Here is a 27521-nt window from a genome sequence, read left to right on the forward strand (position 1 = left end):
TCTTTGGGCGCTGCAGTCCATGAAGAGCTGAATTTTGTTTACGGCACTTCATTGTCAGCAACAGAATGATGCACGCGGTTTAAACGTTCAGCCTGTGTCACGTTGGGCTTTCGTTCCTAAATGAATGACTTTGGTATGACTGAGCCACTGAAAAACAGTGAAATACAAATCTCTTCCTCACAAACATACAGGGTACGTACGTATAAACACCCCTTTAAAATGTCATGTTTATGTCAAATAATAGTTCCTTCTGATAAATTTTCGGTATTTGTGTACGTAGCTTTCCTCCTATACACTAGGAACAAATACTTCTCCCTGCATTGTGTTATTTTTTTAATACAAGTTGCAGAAGATATATTATAGTATGCCATACAGTAATGATTATTGTTTTGTCAATACGTTGCCATTCAGATATTGTTTGAACTAATACACTTTCCGTAAGAACGTAACTTCGGTACATAAATGACGTAGAGATCGCATGAGGAATTGGCTTATTAATACGAGACTTGTTCTTGTCAACATTGTATTGAATTGTGAAGTCGAGACAGACAAATGAATAAAGCTGCATATTTTAATAGTGAACGTTCTTTTCATAGAGCCTTAACGCGAGGCCCATCTCCATCTTTTTAGGTGATGCAGTGATCATTTCAGGATGCAGCAAATGAGACAGATCCAGACTGCTGTACTTGTCGTCTTCTTCTTGGACCAGACACTCTCGACTAAAAACCAGGCCACTTTAGGTAATAGCCACAAGGTCTATTATGACGAATGGGAGCTTTCGAATAACAATATAGCCACTTTGGATAACAGCAGGGGGAAGATACAAGGGAGTGGTAAAACGACCAAGTCATGTTAGGTGACAGCATAGCATGGAGGACTAATTATAAGAAGGGGGAATTGTGACTTTCATGTTAAAATCAAGCCACGTTGGGTAATAGCAGAGAGGACAATAAGGGAAATGCATATGGCCAGCTTAAAAAAACAACCGAACCAGTTTGGGTAATAGCAGAGAGGAAGATAAGCAGCATGGGAACTTTCAAATAACAGAGGAATATCAATGGGAATGGTCACTCTTAAATAACAACAAAAACACTTTAGGTAATAGCAGACAGGAATACTAATTGGAATGGTCACTCTTAAATAACAACAAAAAACACTTTAGGTAATAGCAGAGAGGAATATTATTGGGAATGATCACTCTTAAATAACAACAAAAACACTTTAGGTAATAGCAGAGAGGAATATTATAAGGAATGGTCACTCTTAAATAACAACAAAAACACTTTAGGTAATAGCAGAGAGGAATATTATTGGGAATGGTCACTCTTGAATAACAAAAAAAACACTTTAGGTAATAGCAGAGAGGAATAGTATTGGAAATGGTCACTCTTAGATAACAACAAAAACACTTAAGGTAATAGCAAAGAGGAATATTATTGGGAATGGTCACTCTTAAATAACAAGAAAAACACTTAAGGTAATAGCAGAGAGGAATATTATAAGGAATGGTCACTCTTAAATAACAACAAAAACACTTTAGGTAATAGCAGAGAGGAATATTATTGGGAATGGTCACTCTTAGATAACAACAAAAACACTTTAGGTAATAGCAGAGAGGAATATCATTGGGAATGGTCACTCTTAAATAACAACAAAAACACTTTAGGTAATAGCAGAGAGGAATATTATTGGGAATGGTCACTCTTAAATAACAACAAAAACACTTTAGGTAATAAGTAGCAGAGAGGAATATCATTGGGAATGGTCACTCTTAAATAACAACAAAAACACTTTAGGTAATAGCAGAGAGGAAAATAAAGGGATTGGGAACTCTCAAACAACAACCAAGCCACTTTAGACAGTGGAAGATGACGGTGAGTGAAAAATCTCACAATATTATCGATCCACTTTATGTAATAGCAGAGGGGAAGATAAGGTAGATTTGACACCAGTGGCATCTTAAAATACAATATGTACCACCATGTATATATATATATAAAAGGGTGTGCCTCGGGCAGTTTCGCAAGCCGTCACGCTACAGCGCACATTAGTGTGCTACATGAGCTTATGGAATGTATATTACAACTCTCATCAACAAAAATGTAAAATTAAATCCTTGGTCAAGACGGTTACTGGTAATGTAGTCGTACAGAGTCGTATGTATCCTAGTCTTTAACACATTACAATGTGGACTGTTTTGAAACATGTGACTAAATATTTTATCGGGGTCATAGACAGAAAAGGTAGAACAATCAAAGCTTCCTAACATATGAATGATCACCATATTTATTTATAGTTTAGTGACGTCCTCCGTGGTCTAGTGGTAGAGCGTCCGAACGGAGATCGAAAGGTCCGGGGTTCGATCCCCGGCAGCGTCATACCAAAAGACGTTAATAGATGGTACTTGTTGTTACCCTGTCTGGCGCTCGGTGATTGGCTAAAACAAGGGCTGGTCGGCTGGGAGTCAGTATACTGTGTCTGAGTGAGGTATTCATGTTAAACTGCGGCATGGTATCTCAGCGAGCTAGCACTATAAATCGGCATCAGTCCATTCCAGTACAAGCAGATCACACACACGCACACGTGTACGCACGTCACTTTATAAGTGCAGTAATCTTGGACGCGACATTAAACCCCATTTCACCTCACGTTGTAGTTCAGTGTTTCCATGTCTGAGACGTCAACCATCATACAACGAAATTGCAGCTGTATCAAACGCATCTTAAGTAGAGATCACAACATATTCTCCTAGGCTAAGAGGCGGAAACAGGACAAAGTGGTAGGATGATATCTCACACCATACACACTAGTGAAAATATAACATTAATATTTTCATTACAAAACCACAAAGACAAAAGAGTTTCATTATGGTATTGGGCATTTTCACATTTACTTTCAGGAAATATCAATTAGAATACATTGTTTTTATCTTTGTCACGATGAGTCGCCTGTACTTCGCACGTGTTTCCAAGCGTTATTGCTCCAATCTTATTACTTTAACCTACGACCCATTACTCTCAAGGAGTGACACACATGACAATTACAGTAATCCCCTCAATACACATGGATGGTATTTGGGATCGCATTTGAAAATATGAACTATGGTATCTGTTCATCTTTACGGTATTAAAAGAAACTATTTAGGTTCTTTATCCAATTTGTATGAATTTAATATTTCTGATACCAACTAATGTACCAGGATCAGGTGAATGCCTAGTTGTAAAAAATGGGTTTACATTACGTATTGTGTATCTTAAAAGTGTGGCGGACACTGACACAAAACGACATCTTAACACGAATTCAATTTCCCCTTAATATTAATCATCAATACTTATTTTTCAGAAACGTGCAGCCCAGCATCTGACCTGATATTTGTACTAGATGGTGGCTTATATATTGACTTTGCCAGGGACATCATCATGGATTACAACACTCACCACATACCTGATTACGCAGTCCGTGTTGGACTGGTTCTGTGTGAAGACGATTCCGTGCATTATCTCCCCTTGCAATCGGGGATGAATGATGTAGCTGATAAATTTGCAGGTATCAGATACATATATACATTTCAGAAACTTAATGTTCATTCAAAGGAACCAATGACACAGGCTCTGATTAACAGACAGATCAACACCTTAACCTTCTTGTCATCATCCAACGCGAGTTGCTTAGCACTAGCACGGGAGATGTTCCTCAATCCAATCAGGGATGATGTGGGTAAGATGGCGATGTTTGTAACAAACGGAGACTGGTGGAATACTACGGATCACGTTGATGATGCTCTCCTTCTGAAGGAGGACAATATTACTCTTGTCACTGTGGCTGTTGGGGTTCAGGATATTGATACGTTAAATGACTTAATGACCATTGCATCTGGCGAGGGTACATTCGTTGTAGTGAAAGATAAGACGGCACTTAACGTCCTGGCAACCGAGCTCTCAAGAGGAAACTGCCAACGTAAGTATTTTCGTATTGTTAATAAAAGAATACGTATTCAAGTTAAACTAAGATATATTTACTCTGTATACTTCTGTGTGGCTTTACTTTCAGAATACCACATATGAATATGAATATTTTCATATTGCACAAGTCATCAGTGATGTGTTTTTCCACTTTTTCAGCAATAACATTACAACTGAAATATCCAGAGACTATTTCCAACAATTACACAACAACAGCTGTACCACGTGGTAGGTATTGACAGAAATGAACAATGTTCTCATAGAAGGTTTGACAATTCCTCGATACAATGAACATACATCATGCAGTGCAATATATTAATGTGCAGTTGCACGTTCATATTTATAAATTGTATTTTTTACAAATATTCCCTTTAAATTCTAAATTCGTATCCAAATCTCAGGAGAAAAATACTCATTGCGAAGAAAACACAAGACAAATCTCAAAATCAAACTTACATTCCACACTAACATGTTTGACTTATTTAGAAAATACTAAAGCTTCTAGAGAGCATTGTAAAACGTGTTAATCTAATAATGATCAAATCTATTTGTCTATATGTGTCATTGTTCAACTAGAAATGTATCCCCTGGAGATCAAACCTGTTTCAAATATAATTATTGATAGTGTCCGTGACGTTTACCTGGCAAACATCGACACTGGAAACACGGTCTTGGTAGCTAATTAACACCACATGTGAGAAAATTACCTATTAGCTAGGCATTCTGGGAAGTGGATCGTATAGAGAGCAACCAAAAAAGAGACAACCTTTTGAAAAACACGGACATTTCTAATCGCACTTTTTTATATCATAATAATATAATTTGTAAAATAGATTTCATTTTTAATTGATTGGAATTCAAAATATTTTATGCTTTGTGCCATTGTACCAAATATCCATATAATTTACCACTATTATTTCCTACCTCCGATCTTATTAATAATATACACGGTAACAAACATTTACAACCTTGATTATATATAAATCATTAAACAATTATCAGTTCTCTTGTATAGTTTGAACAAATGGGATCTATTTTATCCTTGCAGCCCCCTGTAATAGACGAAAACTGGGGGAAAACACCTACGAACAACTGACATATTACCCTGGCTTCGGATACCTTGTGGATCACAAAGAGACATGTCCGGATAGGAAGCTGTTCAACCAGGATTTATGTGGCTGTATATGAGACCAACATGTACATTGCGTATAGTGTCGGTGTGATCATCTCTGTCTTGGAACAGTTCAACCAGGATATGTGTGACTGTATATGAAACTGACATGGACATTGTGTATATGTCGGAGTGATCATCTCAGTGATGAAACTGTTTAACCAGGATATGTGTAGCTGTATATGAAAGTGGCATGGACATTGTGTATAGTGCCGGAGTGATCATTTCAGTGATGAAACTGTTTAACCAGGACATGTGTGGCTGTATATGAAACTGACATGGAGATTGTGTATAGTGTCGGAGTGATCATGAGACCGATATGTACTTTGTGTATAGTGTCGGTGTGATCATATCAGTCATGAACCTGTTCAACCAGGACATGTGTGACTATATATGATACCAACATGAACATTGTGTATAGAGTCGGTATGATCATGATCATCTCAGTGATGAACCTGTTCAACCAGGACATGTGTGACTATATATGATACCAACATGGACATTGTGTATAGAGTCGGTATGATCATGATCACCCCAGTGATGAACCTGTTCAACCAGGACATGTGTGACTATATATGATACCAACATGGACATTGTGTATGGTGTCGGTGTGATCATGACACCGACATGTACATTGTGTATGGTGTCGGTGTGATCATGACACCGACATGTACATTGTGTATAGTGTCAGTGTGATCATGACACCGACATGTACATTGTGTATAGTGTTGGTGTGATCATGACACCGACATGTACATTGTGTATAGTGTCAGTGTGATCATGACACCGACATGTACATTGTATATAGTGTCGGTGTGATCATGACACCGACATGTACATTGTGTATAGTGTCAGTGTGATCATGACACCGACATGTACATTGTGTATAGTGTCAGTGTGATCATGACACCGACATGTACATTGTGTATAGTGTCAGTGTGATCATGACACCGACATGTACATTGTGTATGGTGTCGGTGTGATCATGACACCGACATGTACATTGTGTATAGTGTTGGTGTGATCATGACACCGACATGTACATTGTGTATAGTGTCAGTGTGATCATGACACCGACATGTACATTGTATATAGTGTCGGTGTGATCATGACACCGACATGTACATTGTGTATAGTGTTGGTGTGATCATGACACCGACATGTACATTGTATATAGTGTTGGTGTGATCATGACACCGACATGTACATTGTATATAGTGTCGGTGTGATCATGACACCGACATGTACATTGTATATAGTGTCGGTGTGATCATGACACCGACATGTACATTGTATATAGTGTCGGTGTGATCATGACACCGACATGTACATTGTGTATAGTGTTGGTGTGATCATGACACCGACATGTACATTGTGTATAGTGTCAGTGTGATCATGACACCGACATGTACATTGTGTATGGTGTCGGTGTGATCATGACACCGACATGTACATTGTGTATGGTGTCGGTGTGATCATGACACCGACATGTACATTGTGTATAGTGTCAGTGTGATCATGACACCGACATGTACATTGTGTATGGTGTCGGTGTGATCATGACACCGACATGTACATTGTGTATAGTGTCAGTGTGATCATGACACCGACATGTACATTGTGTATAGTGTCAGTGTGATCATGACACCGACATGTACATTGTATATAGTGTTGGTGTGATCATGACACCGACATGTACATTGTGTATAGTGTCGGTGTGATCATGACACCGACATGTACATTGTGTATAGTGTCAGTGTGATCATCTCAGTAATGAACCTGTTCAACCAGGACATGTGATCTTATGCCGACATGTGATCATCTCAGCAATGACGATGTTCAGTCAAGCCGTGCATGTGTGGCTGTATATATCAGAGACCGACGTGTACATTGTATATCGTGACGGTGTGATCACTTCAGGCAGACTTATTTTGCCAAATGAATATTTGCCCGACGAGCGGGTCAGACGCTTGTATTTGACAATCTCCTATCAAGTACACACAAGTGCTGCAATAACGCCATGACCTCGGCGGAGACATGACTGAAACAAACACTCAGGGCAAATATAACCTGCTAGACCCAGGACGAAAGGTTCAGTTTAAGGGATTTCATATTCAATTATAATGTATGGGAACTGAATAAATATGAAACTTATGTTTTATACATGACTGTACATACACTTATCATAGTTGCCAAGTTACCAGAGTGGATATATTATGACTGTGTAACCATTTGATAGAATACCATACTCTAAAAAGCGCAGTAACGATGTCTTCAAAAGTAAATTTCGTGGATTGAAAGTATTCTATGTTGCACCATCACATGAAAATTACGTCTTCACTGATAAAGAGTCACAAAACAGTTTTATTGTCTTTCGAGTTTTTATTATCGACGACCTTCCACATTTTCCATGACTTGTTTACTTGGGAAACTGAAAAGCAGTTTTCGCGTGCAAGTCATGGAATTTTTCACTGTTTTCTTGGGCAAGTTTATTATGCACATATTTTTAAAAAAATCATTCAGAACATAACCGCAGCTGTGGCGTCATGGTGACAGAATTACAATCCAGTTGAGCATCTGGATGATGTCATTGTCAAACCGTCTGTATGGGTTAACGCCGCTTTGAGCACTATTCCAGCAATATCACGGCGGGGGACACCAAAAATGGGCTTCACACATTGTACCCATGTCGGGAATCGAACCCGGGTCTTCAACGTGATGAGCAAACGCTTTAACCACTTTGCTAACCGACCGCCCCTCTGACGAACATAAACGCTTGTAGTGGCACGAAGGATAAACAATGATATTTACGGAGATGTGTTTTCTCATTATGGGGATGTGTAAGACGATGATTGAAAAATGGTTTATTTACATGTCTGGTGCACTCGTCCCCGTAAGCAGTTTATCTTAACCTTTATTGCACACAGTCACGTACATAAACGGGAATACATCAAATACCGATATATTTCATTTCTTTGGGTTGTCTTGTACTGTTTATGTAATTACTATATATGTGATCAACAATAAAGAAAATGTAGGGGTTACCCGTGAGTTAAAGGGTCGGAGTTAATTAAAGAAACGGGCCTAAACTATGAAGACTGTAATGTACAGTTTCAGTAAAATGAAGAAAACCAACCCTCATTATCTGAAACTGTATCTCGCATTATTAAACTCGCTTATGTGAAGGATCAATGACGATGAATAGGTCTTCAGCAACACATGCTTGCCGTTAAGGTGACTGTGCTTGTCGTAAGAGGCGTCTAACGGGATGGGGTGGTCAGGCTCGCTGACTTGGTAGATGCATGTCATCGATCCCCATTTGGTGGATCGATGCTCATGATGTCAAACACTGGACTGGCCGGTCAAGACTCGATTATTTACAGACCGCAGTCATATAGCCGTAATATTGCTCAATGCGGTGTTAAAAAACAAACATTCAAGCAAGCTTATGTGGAGAACGCTTGACAGTAATAATATGCAATGTGTGACAGGTTAAAACATGTCACGTAATTCAACAATTATTTATGGCAATCACGTTGACAATTTGCACGCTGATTACTCATGGTCCATAATACTTGGTGCCGTGAAGACAGTGATACCTTTATAGCTGTCGAGGCTCAGTCAACATGTCGAAGCAAGGTACGTCTAAAAATGTGATCGTATTCACTTTTTAAAGGAATGTATTGTTTTGTTTTTTATTTAGTACTTTTGTGGCTATTATTACAATCATCGAATATTTTGTTAGAGAATTACTATATTTATTCCCAGTACAAGCATTTCGTTTGAAGCGTCTATCCATAGTACATACATGTACCGTCCAAAAGTGCATGCATTATACCTGCCCATACACGTGTGAAATAAATTAACATTGAGAATCCCGTACAGTTTGCAGTAAAATCGTTCTGATTTACAAACTTCCGGATAACGAATCCATGTTCATTGTGAATCGTATTAAAACGTTCCTGAAATAATCATTCAAGAGAGTGGGTTTGATGATTAACGGAATACTAATTGAGGAACTGCTTCTTCGTATGCGCATACTTAATAATGAAAGTAATAAATAATATGCAGCATAGTGTACAAATATGTAAAAATACGACTTTTTTAACCCAACTGCTAGGTTTGGTTGAGCGGCTGGCAAATGGCGGCGACCTGATTGTGGCGGAGGGCTACCTGTTTGAGTTTGAAAGGAGAGGCTACCTCAAGGCTGGAGCATATGTTCCCGAGGTTGTACTGGAACATCCTGACTTGGTGCAGAGTCTCAGTGAGGAGTTTGTCCATGCAGGCAGCGATGTGGTCCTAGCCTTTACGGTGAACAGTAATATTGGTTATTTTATATTTAGGATATCACTTTCTTTGTAAAGTACAGATTCTCGTACGTTTGTGGGTTGAGTTTCGTCTGGGATTCGAACTGATATTGCCAGAGTGAGGCACCTAATCGCCAGCACACAAAGTTAGCGATCTAACCCACTCAACCACAGAGGCTTCCACAAAAACGAAAGTCCGACAACTGGTAGTCCAGATCACATACTTTGTGTACCCCTCTGACAAGTGTAAATTGGCACGGCTCCTATGGCCGAAAAAATACTATGAACACACAATGTCATTTAGAAAGTGGTCAAATGTAACAAATGATATATTTGGGATAACATTTTCTTTGTAAAGTACAGATTCTCGTGCTTTTTGGTGGTTCTGAGTGGGTTCTCGTACTGTGTGGGTTAGATCGCTGACTTTGTGTGCTGGCGATTAGGTGCCCTCACTCTGCCAGTATGGGTTCGAATCCCGGACGGGACTCAATCCAAAACGGTACGAGAACCTGTAATTTACAAAGAATGTGTTATCCAAAATATAACATTTGTTACATTTGATCACTTTCTAAGTGGCATTGTGTGTTAGACGAAATGACAAAAATGTGATTGCATAAACTAAAGGTTCATTACTTTAATATCCAACAATAAAAAGGGGTACAATGTACATATCTTTTATCACCCCCAACTTCCCAAGCAATATGTTGATGAATCACGACTTTGTGGACAATTAGTATCGCAATAGTGTTTCCAACAGTAGAAATACCGTTGATAGACTACCATAATCTTGTACCTCTAAAACTCCCCCCAAACCCTCGACCAGTGCTGGAAGGAACCCAAACTGAAACTATTTAGTTTATGTGACGTTAACATTACAAAAACCAACACAAGACATTTCAGTGCTTTTCCGTGCACTGCGCTGTTTTCAAAATCGGCCGCCATGTGATATTTCATGCAACAGAAGACGTCGGTTCATGAACTGAGGTGGAATCATATCGCTACTCAAGTGCTTCACGAGTCCTTGGAATATGTCGAATGTGTCCGATTGCATCTTGTTTGTGTTTCCAGTACTATGGCCACCGAGAAAAGATGAGATTAACTGGAAGAGAGGACCAACTGGAAGCTCTCAATGTCCAGGCGTTGAAGATAGCCCGACAGGTGGCCGACGACACGGGGACGTTGATGGCGGGGAATATCTGCAACACGACTGTCTTTAGACGGGACAGCCAGACGCACATTGAGCAGGCCGAGGCCATGTTTAAAGTAAATAACATAGAGATGTGTAGCTCCACTTCTAATTCAGAGACCGCCTCCATGATCGAGTGGTAGTGCGTCCGAACGGAGAGCGGGAGGTACGGGGATCGATCCCCGTCCACGTCATACCAAAAGACGTTAAAAGATGGTCCTTGTTGTTACCCTGTCTGGTGCTCGGCATTAAGGGACTAAAAGAAGGACTGGTCGGCTCGGAGTCAGTATACTATGTCGGTATTCATGTTAAACTATGGCAGGATATCTCAGTGAGCTAGCACTATAAATCGGCATTAGACCGGACTTGTACAAGCAGCCACACAAACACACACACACGCATGGAAGTCGCTATATAAGTGCAAAAATCTTGGACGCGACGTTAAACCCCATTTCACCTCCCCTGTAATTCTGAGCCTCGTACACGTACATGTCGGAGTATTCCCTACTCACAAAGGCCACAAATACATGCGCAGTGTTTTACGCTCCGTTGTGAAATACTCTAGTTGATACCTGCTCACGAGCAGAACCAACTTGCTACAAGCACGCTTGGCACTTTTATAGAATACATTCATTTCAAACATCCGCGGTCCGAACCTCTAAATTGACGAATTGTGTTACTCAGTACTTTTTATACGCCTTTTTGAAAGGTCGTGTGGTAAAGAATGTGTGTAGCAAAAGAACAAGATTGTCTAAGGGTGGTATAAAATAAGTATCTGGTATCTGGTATCTGGTACAATCAAAATTCTACAAATTAAATTAATTATTTCCAAAAAGCAGGAACATATCGATGTGGATGTTTCCAGAGGATCTTACATGTATAACAGTTTCGTCTGTTGGAATATGTACAAGTATCAGGAAAGGAGATCGCTTCTACTCTAATTATGAAGGAGTCTTATCATGTGTGTTGGTTTCTCAGGAGCAGGTGGAGTGGGCGGTGCAGGGAGGGGCTGACTTCATCCTGGCGGAGACATTCAGCGAGTACCCCGAGGCAAGACTGGCCCTCGATTGCATCCAAAAATATGGCCAAGGTACGAGAATGTTAGCGTCTTCAAATCTTCACAAAGCAATGTCACTGTGTGCAGACATGCTTCACAAAGCAATGTCACTGTATACAGACACGCTTCACAAAGCAATGTTACTGTGTAAAGACACGCTTCACAAAGCAATGCAGCTGCTTCACAAAGCAATATCACTGTGTATATATAGATCCGCTTCCTAAAGCGATTGCCGTGATCCTAATGTAAGTCAGAGTCGAAATGGAGATATATGAAGGTTGGAGTGCTACAGGAATGTTTCCATTTCGCAATGCGACAGTAGCGGGACAAATGTATTACTTCTATATATACTTTATTGCATTTATCTAAAAGTACAAGATCAGGTCTACTGCCACAATTTCTTAATGGCCGTACATGGACCTATTCCATAACATTTAAAAAGCATCATTTTTCATGACTCTCTGGTCTGTCATACCATGGATGGTCCCGTGGATCAAAGCCGCAAGCATGATGAAAAGGATTATTAAAAATGGAGCAAAGCCATCATTTCGTTTAAGAATTACTGACTGTGCTAAGGCAGGTCAACCACTTACAAGGTGTCTCATTTGGACAATCTACCCTTAATATTTACATGAAGAATGGCGATTACGAAAGAGAAGTGACTGGTCTTTAGCAACAAAAAGAAAGCCCTCTCTCACTTTTGAGAACAGTCAGCAGCATTGTGATTCTGTTCAACACATTGAACGTAAATACGATGCAATGGTTTTCCAAGAAGCCTCTCCTCAAAGAAACCGATGCCTGGAAAAGGGTTTTCCTGGTTGACACTCATCTCAGTACCGTACAGCAGTACACCGCAAGCCCAGGCTCTGTCCAACAAACGTTGCAGCTTTCAATAGCAGTTGAATTCCTTGCTTCTATCATGAGTCATAACATGCTTCACCAGCAGACCTTGTGACAAATAAGTGCTAAGGTAGAGGGTAAAATTCTTTCATGAAGAGCTTCCACATTACTTAGTCTCCAACCTCCAGCATTGACTGGCATATAAACGATTCAGAGAGGAACGAGGATGGTGAGCTCTATTATCAGACATGATCCTTCACGCGAGGCAGTCAATCAGCCAAAGTGCAAAGTCAGGCACAGTAAAGGTATTTATGGCATTGGCATTATTTCGAGCAGGAAGCTCTGCACTCCAGATTATTTATCATGTGGATTAAGATTATTGATGTTGCTGTTCTTTTCTTTTTAATGTAATTATTTATTATTTACAGTATAATCGTCATTGCAACGATGTTGTTATTTCACTCGTGTGACTGCATCTGCTCCAGGTATCCCAGCAGTAGTCAACATAGTTCCCCACATTAGTAAGCTCACATTTGACGGACAGACCTTCGGTGCCGCATGTCGTCAGCTGGAGGAGGCAGGAGCGGCAGCTGTAGGCGTCAACTGTTGCCGAGGTCCGGGGTCGATTATCCCTGTGATAAAAGAGATTCGCCAGGCGTGTAAGGTATGAATAGATCTCAAAGCTATTTTCTTGGATATAATAATGAGGCCCCATTAGTCTGCAGTGTATTCAGATATCCCCGAGACTTCTTCCGTTATTGTCTATCTTTATCATTGCCATTATAGGGTCCCATTGCTGCTCTGCCAGTTCCGTACAGGACAACTCCGGACTTCCCATCCATGCAATCACTCCGTGATCCATTCTCAGGTATCATTATGATCTGTTTGTGGTGCGTTTGTTTTGCTATTGTGTTAAAAGCTTCCCCTGTGAGGATAAGCCACTATGGATAACATCAACAGATTCATTAACGTCGAATTGCGTAATTGTTTAAAGCATCATATAATGTCGAAGTTAAAGAGCAGTCACTCTATACAATAAATATATTATGAACACAATTCCCATGGCGTCTAAAAGAATGTTCATTATTTCGACTGAAATATAATGTTTTCAAAGAGCAAGTCTCCCTACACAGTTGTAAGCCATTATGTCGTTTAAAGATTGTCGTATGTGCCACGGCAATACTGGGCATCCACTGACAATGTGTTAAACAGTCTCATTAAATTCATTGCCAATCTACCCTAAATATTTACATCAATATTTCCTTAAGAATGGAATTTTGTGACCCCATTTGTTTGGTACTTATTGGCCCACCAGGGGCATTCCATATTTAGGGAGACCTTACAATGTTATGCTTAATTATTACCTTCATATTCAAAAAACAACACCGGCTGATTGCATTGTAGTCGTACAGTATTTTGATTCATGCAAACTACAGTGTTTACTGTATGCATACATAGATGAATGTCGTTTTTTTGTCAGGCAAGCAAGCCTTTCCTTATGACCTGCCAGCGTTTGTGTGTGGCCGGTCTGAGATATATGCCTTCGCCAAGGAAGCCAAGGAGATTGGGGTGCAGGTTATAGGCCTGTGTTGCGGGAACAGCGCCCACCATACACGGGAAGTAGCCCAAGCGTACGGCCGCACACCGCCTGCAACAAGATACTCTCCCGACATGAGTCAGCACTACGTGTTCGGGAAGAACAAAGCCTTTTCAGACTACTTTCAGAAGGGCCTCAAGCAAGAATTGGTTTTTGGCGCCTCGGAGTAGTTGGGGCGCTGGGCTGTACTGGCAGTTCCCCTGCTTGAATGGTGCAGCCTTGATGTCTCTGAGGTCACACAAATACTAATTCTCTAAAATAATTGTCAGTTTGCTAATATAGAAATATAAGTGTTAATACTATGCGGTACTATATCATACGTATATGGAAAAGCAGTATATTAGCTTACTGATTGAACATTCTTCTGAGTACTCAACAAATCACTCTCTCCACTATACTCCCTTTGAAACCGCTGTAACTCGTTCATTGTCAATGCGAATAATTTGGCATGTCGCCATCAAGAACGCAACGATTGTAAGACTGAAATGGAAGTTGAAATTCATTTAGGTTTCATTGAAGAATATGTGAAATCTGAAAAAGGCCCATCGGCGTCAAGCTTTATTCAGACTCTTTAAATCTTGGTAATATGCATCTTAAAACCATAACATGATACATGTGAACATGACAGCTTTGGCCTTTGGTGTACTTAATTGGATATCGAATGAAAAAGTCGACCTGATTAAAATTACACTGTGCCTAATATAGTTTTTGGACCTGCATGTGTTTTAAACGTACTTAGATCCCTGAGTAATCAGAATGGGTACATTACATCGTTTAAGATTAAATATGCTGGTGGAAAGAAAAAACGATGTATGTGATGTATGTTTGTTATTTTCATAAATTAATAAATTGTTATACATCATTGTTCAATATCTTTATGAATGTTTGCTGACTAAATATATAGAAGATATTGTAAGTGAAGATACTGTCGGAAGGCAACTGTTTCTTACTATAGGGCAAATATAGGAATTCTGTTCCGTACGAATTTACATGAGTCAATCCGTGAAGATCCGGGTTAGAATAGTTCTTCAGGAAACCATGCTTGTTCTTAAGAGGCGACTATGCTTATCGTAAAGGGCGACTAACGGGTCCGGGTGGTCAGAATCGCTGATTTGGTTGATGCATGTCATGAACTGAGTGGATATCAATATCTTGATTGTCTGGTCCAGACCCGATTTGTTTACAGACCGCCATCATTTGGCTGGAATATTGTAGAGTTCAGCGTTACACAATAATCCAACAAACACACAAATTTCCATGCGATTGTCACCATGGCAGACGTACTAGTGGATTAGTTTTGCAGTCAATAACGATACAGTTCTCGCGCATAAAGTATTGGTCCTGATCCAGGAGAAATATCAGGTTCATAGACAAAAGATCCATGTGTCAGGATAAGAACCATGACATCACATCTGAGTCGGTTTCACTTCTTTGTTTGCTGTAAATCGCTGCATTCAATATTCCAGCGGCTGTAAATAATAGAATTTGGTTGAGGCTAATCAGGGGTCGTTTTCCATCTATACTTTCAAACCAAGAATCCATTCTTGCTTGATCTTCATATGGGTGCATGTTGTTTCCACTCTCAGCTTTTGTTTTGAGTCGACAATGACATAATTCATCAGTGTAGATTTGCCATTTGACGGATCTAAAGAAGTGTCAAAGCGGCCGTTTTGGGACAGCCATTGTATGAATGAACATTTAATTCCAAAGGCTAATTACCCTGTAATTACCAAATTGAATACTTTCACTTCATACCCGGATTCTCCACCAACTTTACAATGCATTGGCTGCACGTGTTAGAGACAAACGTAATGTTTATGGGTAACTATTTTTTGCATATGTCTATATGTAATGTGTCGGTGTACGGTTCTCGGTAGGTAATTACAACATGGAGTCGATGGTTTGCGGCAGTTACAAGTTTGCTTTATACAGGTAGATACATGTAGATACAAGAATCAATATGTGCCAGATCAGCACATGGTGATTGTAGTGTTGGTGTCAGTGCCCCGGAGCACCTTGCCCAACCCTTGGTAGGTAGGATAATACCTTATTGTTCGTCTCTGAACAAAGGTTTATGTATCTATGGTCATCTGACACGGATTAAGTCATAAATACAAATAACAGTAATATTGAAATGGCATAGTTGCACAGCTTATTCAGGATGGCTGACAGTCAATGAACAAAACAATTTGGATAAGCATCTTTTTTGTTATGGTAATTATGTGTTTCTAGACATATACATGTCATGGTAATTATGTCATGGTAAATGTTCATTCGGACAAAGAACTTCCAAAACCGATCACTTTAACAGAAGCATAAACCAGGCTCCACTTGCGAAAGCAAGGCTAGCTGTCCGACGATCGCAACTCCCATACTTTAACATAGCCATTATACAGTCGTAGAGCAAAGACAAAATTCTGCAATAGGGCCCATGGTCTCCATGCATCGTGTTCTGTGATTTTGATTTTAGTTGTACATTATTGTTCTTTAAATTATTTTCGACTTTGTTTTATTGTTGATTATCAATGTTATTGCTGTTGGTACCTACCAGAAAACTGTTGATTTCACAGAAAACATGTCCCCTTACTACGACAGCATCAAACTCTCTCCTTATTCTAAGGAGGTGACCTGGATTAGGGTGAGATACATGATCAAATATGTCCGTAGAAACAGTTGTACATCTAATCCCTCTCTCAGTATGCCATTCCATTTCCTTTTCACAGCTGTTTTGCCCTTGGCGCCAAGTGGAATTTGTTTGGGGGATAATCAAGACTGGTTGTTCTTTTGCATTGTCGTTTTGTATGGTCTATACCAAATGTCAGTCTGATGGATCAGTCTCAGTGGGGCATGTACACTAGCCATGTTCTCTGCTGTGCATATGTTGTCCACAAATCACCATCACAATAAGGTTTATCTTGTTTAATGCACGTCTTAGTACGCACATCTACAAAGGCCCTAATGAATCCCCAGAGCAGAGCATCCGGTCTATAGCTGGCACAGTAATGGTTGATGGTTCGCTAAGTTAACAATGACCTCGGTGGCGCCCCTGTCCAATATGTCAAAGCACATGTATCAACCATAACCAGTGTCTACACTGTTCTGACAGGATTCACATTTTAGTTGTTTATACGCCTGGCATAAGTACCTGGAATATATCATTCCTCTCAGTTAGAGGAATATATAAGTATCCTAAAGTAGATCACAGATGCACTGCAAACGTGTATACCATACTTTGATATAATTGCCTCGTAACGTGTCGGACTGTGAGATATAACTATATCATTCCACAAAAATCAAACAAATAAACACTATAGTAGCGCTGACATTCCGAACGTAAGATTCCATTTGTATGTGTTCATAATTTCCTATCTGACTTCACAAAAGAAAAGTCAAAACATGTTCTTGTCTCAGTGAGGCTGATCTGGTCGAGCTCACGTGGTTGTTTCAATATAACATCGTTGCACTTGGTTGTTCAAGTACTAGTGTTACATATGATACCTTCACGGAATAAATCCATGTACGTGTAACTTTGATTCTGTATGGTCTGTGCTGATTCAATGCCAAGGGTATACATTTCTTCTTTCTGTCACCAGGATGGGTCGAAGCGAGGATATTCGATCACGGAGACCGCCTCCGTGGTCTAGTGGTAGAGCGTCCGCCCGGAGAGCGGAAGGTCCGGGGTTCGATCCCCGACCGCGTCATACCAAAAGACGTTAAAAGATGGTACTTGTTGTTACCCTGTCTGGCGCTCGGCATGAAGGGGCTAAAACAAGGACTGGTCGGCTCGGAGTCAGTATACTGTGTCTGAGTGGGGTATTCATGTTAAACTGCGGCATGGTATCTCAGTGTGCTAGCACTATAAATCGGCATCAGTCCGGACTAGTACAAGCAGCCACACAAACACACACACGTACATGCACGTCGCTATATAAGTGCAATAATCTTGGACGCGACGTTAAACCCTATTTCACCTCACCTCACCTCGATCACGGACATGCAGTCAAACACTTACACATTTTCATTTATATATGTTAGTATGCAAAAACGTCACTTTCCAGATTATAGTATCGTAACGATCAGAAACAACATTTCTATGTTTATTCGTGCTGGGGAAATCCAAGGGGTTTCGCTTGGTTTGTGTAAGTTGTTACCTCATTTCAAGAATACGGTCTCGTGGAAACGTATACATCAGTTTCACGCTCACGTGACCGGCCTATCGTCCAATGAACTTCAGGATAAGTTACATCAGGATTGTTTTAACTGTTAACATTTCTGTCACGGATGAAAATAAATCATATATTTGACGAAGCATGCGGATTACTAGGCGTGACACATATATCTCTGAGTATATTAATTCTGGAAATGTAGGCATGAGCATATTGATCTCTATGTATACACATATCAAAGTGTTACCACCGTGTCACTGGTGACTGCGGAGATATCGAGTTGGGGTCGGGGTCTTGCCTTCTCATGTTTCCACTTCAAGGTCATCGTTTCCATACCGCGGAACTGGCTCGTGTTGGTTTTATGATTTCTTGATGGGTCAAGGGATCTTCGGAATCAGGCAATGTATCGGATGCCATGTTGTCTCACCATAAAGTGGTAATTGATATCCTTTGCGCTGTGTTAAACTGTCACCGATTACGTCATAATCCAAAGAGGATAACTCTGATCTGTTTAGATCGGAACACGAAGGCCTCATAACGACATAACATTTTCATACTTGTTGTGAGCTTCCTACTTTCAATGTGAAAACAATTAGTTTATATATTCAGACATTGACGTTAGCTTATTCTAAAATCGAGTTTTGTTTTAATTACGATAGAAATTGATTTTTGTGTGTACACTTCCCCTTTAAACAAGACACATATCAACACGTGTCCATGAGCAATGTGTAACTATGATTCCCGTCGTGTTTGCTGACAATACAGTACTATTAAGCATACGAGTGCATCTGCATGCAGCTAAAGGAGTCGTTTCTAAATCGAACTGGGTTCAGTGTTCGGTGGAGGCAAACACCCCTTATGTGCCTCTTCTCCGGCTGGTATGTCGCACTACAGATGATGAGGTCTGTTTATCATAACTATGATGTATAATTTCATATACATGCATATGACAAGAACGATTCAGATCAGTACTGTAAACACCGCGACACCCCAGCGTGATCACTGCAATTACCCCTTATTGTGATCTCGAACATTGTCGTATTTTGACTTGTTATTGCCAATTAAGTGATTTCTGTTATACAAACTACGCCTGCTTTTCTTCAAATATGACATTACTATTATCGTATAAACATATCTGATATTCTGGGAAATACCTTTGACTGTACTTTGACAGTTACAAACCAGAATACGTTTAGTTGACATTTGGAAAGGACATAATAAGGCCGTTTTATGAAGTCATTTGCCCGGTTAAACCGTATCTCCAAATGTCTATGTGGTATCTGAACTAGCCATGTACCGATGCAGTTAACAGGTCAAACATTTCTTTTTAAAGGTGAGTCAGTCAATGCCACCATGTCTGGCCTGATATATGGCGCCCAGTTGTTCCTGGATTCGACTACATGTTTTATGAAATAAATGGAAATCTCCCATGGTCATCTATTCGTTCCATAAAACCCTCAACTCGAACACATCGCTCCCGACATAGGATATGTAGGAATGTTAGACGAAACATGCATCAAAACCACTGTCACCATAAAACCTTCTTTAACATAATTTAATGGAAAGCCTACCTGATTTCTGATTGACCAATCAGTGGTATCAAACCACTATAATTACCTCTGGTTGACGATTCGAGAGGCGCATCACCGCCGAAGCTAAATGTTTCTTTCTCAGTCATTGTCGGTGGGAATTTATAAATATGTACAATTATAAGTTACAAAATAAATATATTCCAATTCATATCAATAAATATACAGATCATCAAGACGGTTTTAACATTTTACTGTTCAATTGTAGAAAACAATTTCTTTGATAAAGGTTACATCGTTTACTATGTTCAAGTTGTTTACACAAAGGTGGATAACATTTTAATGAGGCTTTGATAATTTGTTGTCAATGGCAATTATTGCAAATAAACATATGACATTCTCCACCGCCACATAACATCACATTAATGTGTTTGTAGTCGGTACGTCTCCCCTCAGTAGAGCCTTCACAATAGAGCAACGCACACAAAGCGTCTGAACAGAACATTAATGTGTTTGTTGTCGGTACGTCCCCCTCAGTAGCGCTTTCACAATAGAGCAAGGCTCACAAAGCGTCTGAACAGAACATTAATGTGTTTGTAGTCGGTAATATCATTCTATCAACTATATAGATTTCAGATTGACAAAAACACGTTTCACACAGCAGGGGTTAACAGGTTAGTGTTGCTAGCAGGATACACAAATGTGGCGTTTAGTGCTCCATATGAATTTGTAAGGATGTGTAAAGAAACTGTTTCCTGGAAAAAAAATCATCAGCGAGTCTGCGAAATATACTTACTACGACGACAAACCACAATAGTGACTGATATCCTATATGAGAACGATCGTGCATACGTATGTCTCCCCTCTGTTACGTATTCACAATAGAGCAACCCTAACAAAGCGAAATGTCTCTCACGGGGCTTCACACTTGCGTTGTAAACGATTCATTTTAAAAACACAAGACACGACAGATATATCTTTAGTGACCTTTACGATTTTCTTCTTTACGGGCTCCGGAAACAGTGACATTCCGCGTGAAGGTACTTTCCACACCTTTGCAGACATAAGCTCCACAGCGTTGTTTTTAATATATCTTGATTATTGCTGTTAACTAATTGAAACGTCAATATCTTTCCATTCCACATAGGAAACACCAGTCACAATGACGACATCATGTCTCTGCAACAGATGAGCATGTCCTGCCCTGTTAGACGACTAAATGGATTGGGGGCGGTCGGGTAGCCTGGTGGTTAAAGCGTTCGCTCGTCACGCCGAAGACAAGGGTTCGATTCCCGACATGGGTACAATGTGTGAAGCCCATTTCTGGTGTTCCCCCGCCGTGATATTGCTGGAATATTGCTAAAAGCGGCGTAAAACCATACTCACTCACTCACTAAATGGATTGGGTGGTTAGGTTCGGTGACATGGTTGACTGCCTTTCATCCCATTTACGTGGCGACAAACAACCAGAGTAGCTCATGTGGCGAATAAAGGTGAAGGTCCAAACGTTAAGTGTTTAAGGGACATAACTCTGGACCAAGGCAATCTTGTGGTCTGATGGTTGCTGTACAAACTGTAACAAGCTGTCCTGAACTCTGTGTTTTAGCTCCCTGAACATGGTATAACACTTGGACTGTTTTTGTTTGCTTTAGGTTGTTTGAAGTCTACTGTTTTCATACATAACCAACATTTCATTTCGAAGAAAGTCTACATGTTGTGGACGTTATGGTAAAAGGGCGTCTTGACCAGTGTTACCGTGGATCTTGAGTTTAAATAAAACTATGTCAGGCGATCGCGCAGTCAAGATGTCTAACGGCATGCGATTTAAGAAGTACCACTTGTTCACCCTGGAATCTTCTCCACCTTCTTGATCGGTCACATTGCAAAGATGGACGCCAACACTTTATTTTAATTGTGTAGAACAATACAAACACCCCTCTCGCGGTACTCTACTATCAAATAGATGCCACATGCATTGTGTTCATATTTGTTGATGAGTATGACAAAAATGCTCATTTTCATGTTGGTATTTCATATAAACCCCTGTGAAAAACCAATTAAGCCATTCTCCATCGATCGTGCTTCATGGGCTCAATATACTTTAGATCTGTTTTAAACATCCAAGATACTGTCGTGAATGCCTATAATAGTTATCACCATGAGGGATCACACAACTGTGATGTTTGTAATGTTGATGGCTGTAAAAAGTTGTTAAACAGAGACATCAGTTTGGAAGAGATTGAAAAAAGTTATTTTAAAACTTATCAGTTCTGGTCCTGATGGTGTGCCGCAAATGTTCAAATATTACAGTGAGACTCTTTTATCTTATTTACTTGTATTATTCAACAGTATTTTTAAGTCATGTATTTTTTCCAAGATCAGTGGTCAATAAACATACATTAACCATCACACATGATGTCAATTATTATCGTGGAATATGCATAATGGACGTTTGTTGGAAGATTTTGGAGAGTTTATGATTAAATGCCAAGGTGGTTTCCGTAAAGGGTATTCTACCATGGACAACTTATTTATTTTACAAAGCTTCCTTTTCTAAATCGTACGGTCGTTTTTATTGCTTATATGAACATTTCCGTAAGGCTTCGGTAAACAGGGACCTTTCATATTTTATGTTTTGTTATCTGGTAACATTCCGAGACCAGAAACCAGAGATCATCTTTAGATTTGTGCATACAAATTCAGACTGACGGAAACATATCCACAAGACTGTATTGACTGTGTTTCTACATTTCACATTTTCTGAGGTTCAATCGAGCATGCTCATTATACGAAGATTCCATAGAGCGTCATACAACTCTTCTAAATAGAGTTCTTTGATCAGGGTTAAAACATTCAATGCCTCGAGCTTTCAAAACGTCTTATGGCAGACGCGTGGAGGATGCTTCTAAATATGACGCATCAGTGACAAACAATATGTTCAATGCAATTCACTATTTTGACCTGTGCCATGTGTTCTCATATGATTGTTTTAGATGAACGGTTGACCTGCCTTTGCATGTGTTTGTGATGGGCACCACCGGTGGGGCAGGATACGCTCTCGGGTTCGCCAACAGCTGGTATAATGACTATTTTGTAGTGATTCATAGACACAATATAGTCGGAAACGCACAATCGACTCTTCTTTAAAATTTAAAGCAGATATATCTTAATTAATAATGAAGGGGTTCTGTCGCTTTTATTCAATACGCGTTGGCGTTTATGGAGGTACAAACGTTAATATTTCTTCACACATGTGTTTACGGAATTATGCAAAGTGTGGACACTGTTTTTCATGTTTACCTCCAAAAACGAAAATAATATTGGAGTCAGTTCTTAAATAAATGTTGACAGGTTGACAGGCCTTCACTTGTCATTATATCTGAATGTCATATTTCATTGATCTGAATCTCATATGTACGTGTATGCATTGTGTTTGTACTTAATCTTAGTTGCAAGTGCATTGGAGGCATTATTGCTGCCTCCCACTATAACGAAAATTAAAATTAGAGATCGTAATGTTGATAATGTATCGTGTCTACAAGGAGGAGAGTACTTTCACGTCAAGATATAGGCGTAATGTCATCATAACTAACTCAGTTACGGACATGGTCATATTCGAAGAGATTGAGTTAATAGCTGATGTGTCTTTTATTATGACTGATAGTCTTGGCGCTTATATGTATTTTGATAAAGCACGATGTGCCGTTACAACATAAACTGACCACTGCCTTGTGCGGACGTGTCTTTACATTGCAGACACGTTTATGCACGTGCTACTTACATCTTAGCTCGTAGATAACACATTTATGCCTGTCATGATCATGAGTCCTGCACTGATAACTGACGAAGGTGAAACTGCTGCAAGTTTCTTGGTTTTATGAATGTTAACGCCTCATCATTGACAGGCAAATGAGATGTCCTTGAAACCAGAACATCTCCAAGGAGCTTCACCCACAAATGGCTTCGACGATTATCTTGATGACTAAATTCTTTTCGAATTAAAATGAGTCTTAAAGATCAATGATTGAAATTGGGCCTACGTCTAGCAACCAGGAAGTAAACTCACCGTCAACAGTTCTTTTATGGAAAATGTTTTGTAAATATTTATTTGTGTGAATGACTCATCTCCATATGAGGTTGTAGAAAAACTATATCTCATCCACATAACAGTTTACAATGCATCAAGGGCATTCCGTTTTAGACTGGCTCTGGCATCGATCTTCTACTTGTGGATGCGGACACATATGCAGTGTTGTACTGTTTATTATTCATTTGGAAAGCAAATCGCTGGTGTAATGGGATTAAGCGTCGCGTTCAAGATTGTTGCAGTGACATAGTGATGTGCATGTACGTGTGTTTGTGTGGCTGCTTGTGCTGGTCCGGAATAATGCCGATTTTATAGTGTTAACCCACTGAGATACCATGCTGCAGTTTAACATGAATACCCCACTGTGACACAGTATACCGACCAGTCCGTTTTAGCCCCCTAATGCCGGGCGCCAGGAATGTGGTGAGTGAGTTTGAATTTACGCCGCTTTTAGCAATATTCCAATAAGATCACGGCGGGGACACCAAGAAATGGGCTTCACATCCGGGCGCCAGGAAGCGTTAACACCAAATACCATCTTTTAACGTCTTTTGGTATGACGGGGCCGGGGATCGGACCCATGACCTTCCGCTCTCCGTGCCGATGCTCTATCCACGGAGGTGGTCGCTGAAAATCGAACCAGATTGATTTATATCAGTATTTCAACTAACAAACCTCGCCGTCAAAAGAGATCAATTTATTTTCAATCACAATATCGTTATTTATACCCAAAACATGATTATAACGCCAGTGCTATCAACGATTACTTCGTAAGCAATCTCTAATTGTCACATTATTGTCTTTCATAAAGCAGAGTAACACACAAATACATTGAATATTTTAAGGGCGCAAGTAAGCATGTTTCATATTTAATTCTGTAACGGAACATATTGTGCATCGTGAATTAATAGCTAAGCTACAGCTCGCGGCACGAAGGAACACTTCAGCGCATGAAAAGTACCTAACACAAAATACTTGAGTTTTACACCTGATCAAGGTGTGTTGACCGGTTTTTCAAACTCTATCTCCGATCCACTTTCGTAATTGTGGCTGACACTTTTCGGTTCACCTGATGAACGTATCAGCCGTTTCATGTTTAGCTCGTTGCTATAGTGACTAGTGCGACGTCGATAGCGACATGCAATGACAGCACCGATGAGAAGCATGATAATGAAATTGAAACCGCCGTGCCAAGTAAAATACATAGTAGCGATCATCAGCTGTCCATGATCATTCTCGTTCCACTTGGCCCCACCGAGCGGAGGGTAAAGAATGAACCCCACCTGCCAGAACCATGTTCCTTGCATCATCATGAGGTATGAGCGTCCCAGTGGGGCCAGCAGGTTATGCCGGTACCGCATCTCTGCAAACACACAGACTATGCTGGCCAAGACGACATATAGCAGCAGAACGTGCACGAGAACATCCAAGGGAGTTCTCCCGTACAGATGGAAGTTGAACAAGAGGGCCTCAACACCAAAAGCCATAGCGTTGGAGATGTAGTCAATATTACGTGGAAGTGGGGCTCTGAAGTGTATGAGAATGTCAATGAGTCCAGTGAGTCCAAAGAAGAAGAACATTGTCGCGTGTTGTCCGTTGCCAATGGCTCTGAATTGTCCGTCGACGAAACCATGTATGATCTCAAGGCTAAATCCGACTGTGATGAAGAATAGTTTGATCATGGCTTCAACTGGCCAGTTCTTGAATCTGCCGCAGAGGCAGGAGCAGGGGAAAGTGACGGTGGATGTAAACCTGGCGCCATTTTCCCGACACTGGAAGAATCTCCGGAAGGACTGGATGGTGTACCATATCGCAAAGATGATGAAGAAGGAACCTGGTAGAGCGTGTCCTCCGAACGTCCCCATGGTCTTGTAGTCCCTCGGCAACACACAAACCCTGCAAAATGATTACCAGGGAACATTAAACTTGTTACAGATAACAAGGTGTTACTTATTGTTTGTTACGTTTGGACCTGGCACGATGCTGGTAAGGATATTTTATCTGAAAATATAAAATCGAAATTTCATTCAAGTGAATAATACTATATGCCGATCAATTATTAATGTGCCAACTTCACGAATATCAACAAAAAATAACATATCAATAAATAGAACAAGAAGTGCCAAATCTATTTTATGTTTATATTTGTTGATCTGTCATAACATGATATGAAAACAGCCCGGAATTCATCCCAATGTTAGGGACGATAAAACTAACGAAGTAAATAGGAATTTCAAAGATGGAGACGTATATCGCCAGGGCAGTTTCGTGTTTGATTTGAAACAAAAAAAATAGTAGTTTTGTGAGATATTAACTGTTACCTACTTTCACAGCGTGCAGACGGTTCCTGTTTGCCCGTCCCAGCTATCAGCCAGTACTGATGAAGATGAGTCAGTCCGAACTTTGATCGCGACTCATTGATAAAGATAACGTTCATAAATGTTTGTCAACTAATAGTCAGGCGACGTATGCAAAGCTATTTGAGCAATGGAGCTGGTAACTATTAACCATGCTATGCCGCCTGACCAATACATCGGGTGCAGTGTTTTGAAGTTGATATATCCTAGCAAGATATGTTGCAGGACCCCAGGAATTGTACATGGATACAGAAAACTGTAATGATGTCGATGTGATATGATTGCAAGTCGCACTACATTACAATCTGTATTCGCCCAATTTTTATTGCATTATCTATACTTGAGAATGGGTTATTTAGCACTACACTTCACATATAGAACTGAAATCGCTAATAGCCTTCAAGCAGATTGTCCTGGTACATGTAGGTAGGTATGACTGGTATACGTATGTACTTGCAGTGAACAGATGACGTGAGTTATATGTACACGTTCTATAAATCTATAAAGCCTGTATGATGAAAGATTAAACAAATATTACGCAAACTAAACACGCCTCTACAACATAACATTTCAAATTTCAACGAACATATTCTTTTGAAAAAATGGTGCCATCCTTCGATATATGTCGGATGCAACTTCAAATTTCACAGTAACTTCAAAATTTGCATACATACAGGCGAATAAACATAAAAGTAGTATTGACCTGTATGTATATGCGCACTACATTATCATATTGTCAGTCGCGAACTGTTGTCCTCCTTGAGGACAGATAATGTGAGGAGAGCGGGAGATCCAAGGTGTATTTCTCTGCTGATACGGGAGTTGACCTTCACCAGTACATGAACCCTCTTCACACGTCCTAATCTAGCTGTTCAGAGGTCTACATTTCTTACACACCTGTGGGAGAGAAACTACTTTCCTGATTGTAATCATATATATATATGATATGCATCGATTCGATGCTTCAATTGAGCTTTTTTGAGAGTTTTTTAAAAAAAGATTACTTCACTCATGCCACCTTATATCTTACAACGAATGGTTTCAAGACGAATCCGACATTTAAATAAGCAATAGGTTGTAAGATATATTGTATCTGACAGAGACCCCTATAGTAATCACCATATCTACACATATACGCATTATCACATGGCAGGGCAAAATCCGTACCATCAGATATAAAGATGTAACGTGTCTAGCGAGTTAACCAGTATCTTGTCACAGATTGATGTCACAGCGTTTCGCACTAATTCAAAATGGCGTAA

At 40.0% G+C, this 27521-nt stretch overlaps 3 protein-coding genes across 3 annotated transcripts; 2 read left to right on the top strand and 1 right to left on the bottom strand.

The window, feature by feature from the left end:
* Nucleotides 1–652: 652 nt before the first annotated feature.
* LOC139474542 (uncharacterized) lies at nucleotides 653–5150 on the top strand. The gene is made up of 4 exons (XM_071257599.1): nucleotides 653–740; nucleotides 3343–3957; nucleotides 4122–4190; nucleotides 5011–5150. The coding sequence occupies exons 1-4, from the start codon at nucleotides 653–655 to the stop codon at nucleotides 5148–5150; spliced, it is 912 nt and encodes a 303-aa protein (XP_071113700.1).
* A 3609-nt stretch (nucleotides 5151–8759) lies between these two features.
* LOC139475024 (betaine--homocysteine S-methyltransferase 1-like) lies at nucleotides 8760–14290 on the top strand. Its single transcript, XM_071258240.1, has 7 exons — nucleotides 8760–8772; nucleotides 9254–9444; nucleotides 10509–10703; nucleotides 11605–11716; nucleotides 13009–13187; nucleotides 13310–13391; nucleotides 14004–14290. The coding sequence occupies exons 1-7, from the start codon at nucleotides 8760–8762 to the stop codon at nucleotides 14288–14290; spliced, it is 1059 nt and encodes a 352-aa protein (XP_071114341.1).
* A 10308-nt stretch (nucleotides 14291–24598) lies between these two features.
* LOC139474830 (transmembrane protein 45B-like) lies at nucleotides 24599–26270 on the bottom strand. The gene is made up of 2 exons (XM_071257975.1): nucleotides 26228–26270; nucleotides 24599–25798 (listed from the first exon to the last, which is right to left on the bottom strand). The coding sequence occupies exon 2, from the start codon at nucleotides 25765–25767 to the stop codon at nucleotides 24895–24897; it is 873 nt and encodes a 290-aa protein (XP_071114076.1). The 5' UTR covers nucleotides 25768–25798; nucleotides 26228–26270; the 3' UTR covers nucleotides 24599–24894.
* Nucleotides 26271–27521: the final 1251 nt, after the last annotated feature.

The sequence above is a fragment of the Haliotis cracherodii genome, unplaced genomic scaffold, assembly GCF_022045235.1.
Source record: "Haliotis cracherodii isolate W230 unplaced genomic scaffold, xgHalCrac1.p SCAF_3, whole genome shotgun sequence".
NCBI lineage: Eukaryota > Metazoa > Mollusca > Gastropoda > Lepetellida > Haliotidae > Haliotis > Haliotis cracherodii.

Excerpts from the sequence above, each read along its gene's own strand:
- LOC139474542 (XM_071257599.1), top strand. The coding sequence starts at position 653 with ATGCAGCAAATGAGACAGATCCAGACTGCTGTACTTGTCGTCTTCTTC. Across the intron at positions 741-3,342 it reads TAAAAACCAGGCCACTTTAG|AAACGTGCAGCCCAGCATCT; the intron begins GTAATAGCCACA and ends CTTATTTTTCAG. Across the intron at positions 4,191-5,010 it reads AACAACAGCTGTACCACGTG|CCCCCTGTAATAGACGAAAA; the intron begins GTAGGTATTGAC and ends TTATCCTTGCAG.
- LOC139475024 (XM_071258240.1), top strand. Across the intron at positions 10,704-11,604 it reads AGGCCGAGGCCATGTTTAAA|GAGCAGGTGGAGTGGGCGGT; the intron begins GTAAATAACATA and ends TTGGTTTCTCAG. Across the intron at positions 13,188-13,309 it reads AGATTCGCCAGGCGTGTAAG|GGTCCCATTGCTGCTCTGCC; the intron begins GTATGAATAGAT and ends TTGCCATTATAG.
- LOC139474830 (XM_071257975.1), bottom strand. The coding sequence starts at position 25,767 with ATGGGGACGTTCGGAGGACACGCTCTACCAGGTTCCTTCTTCATCATC.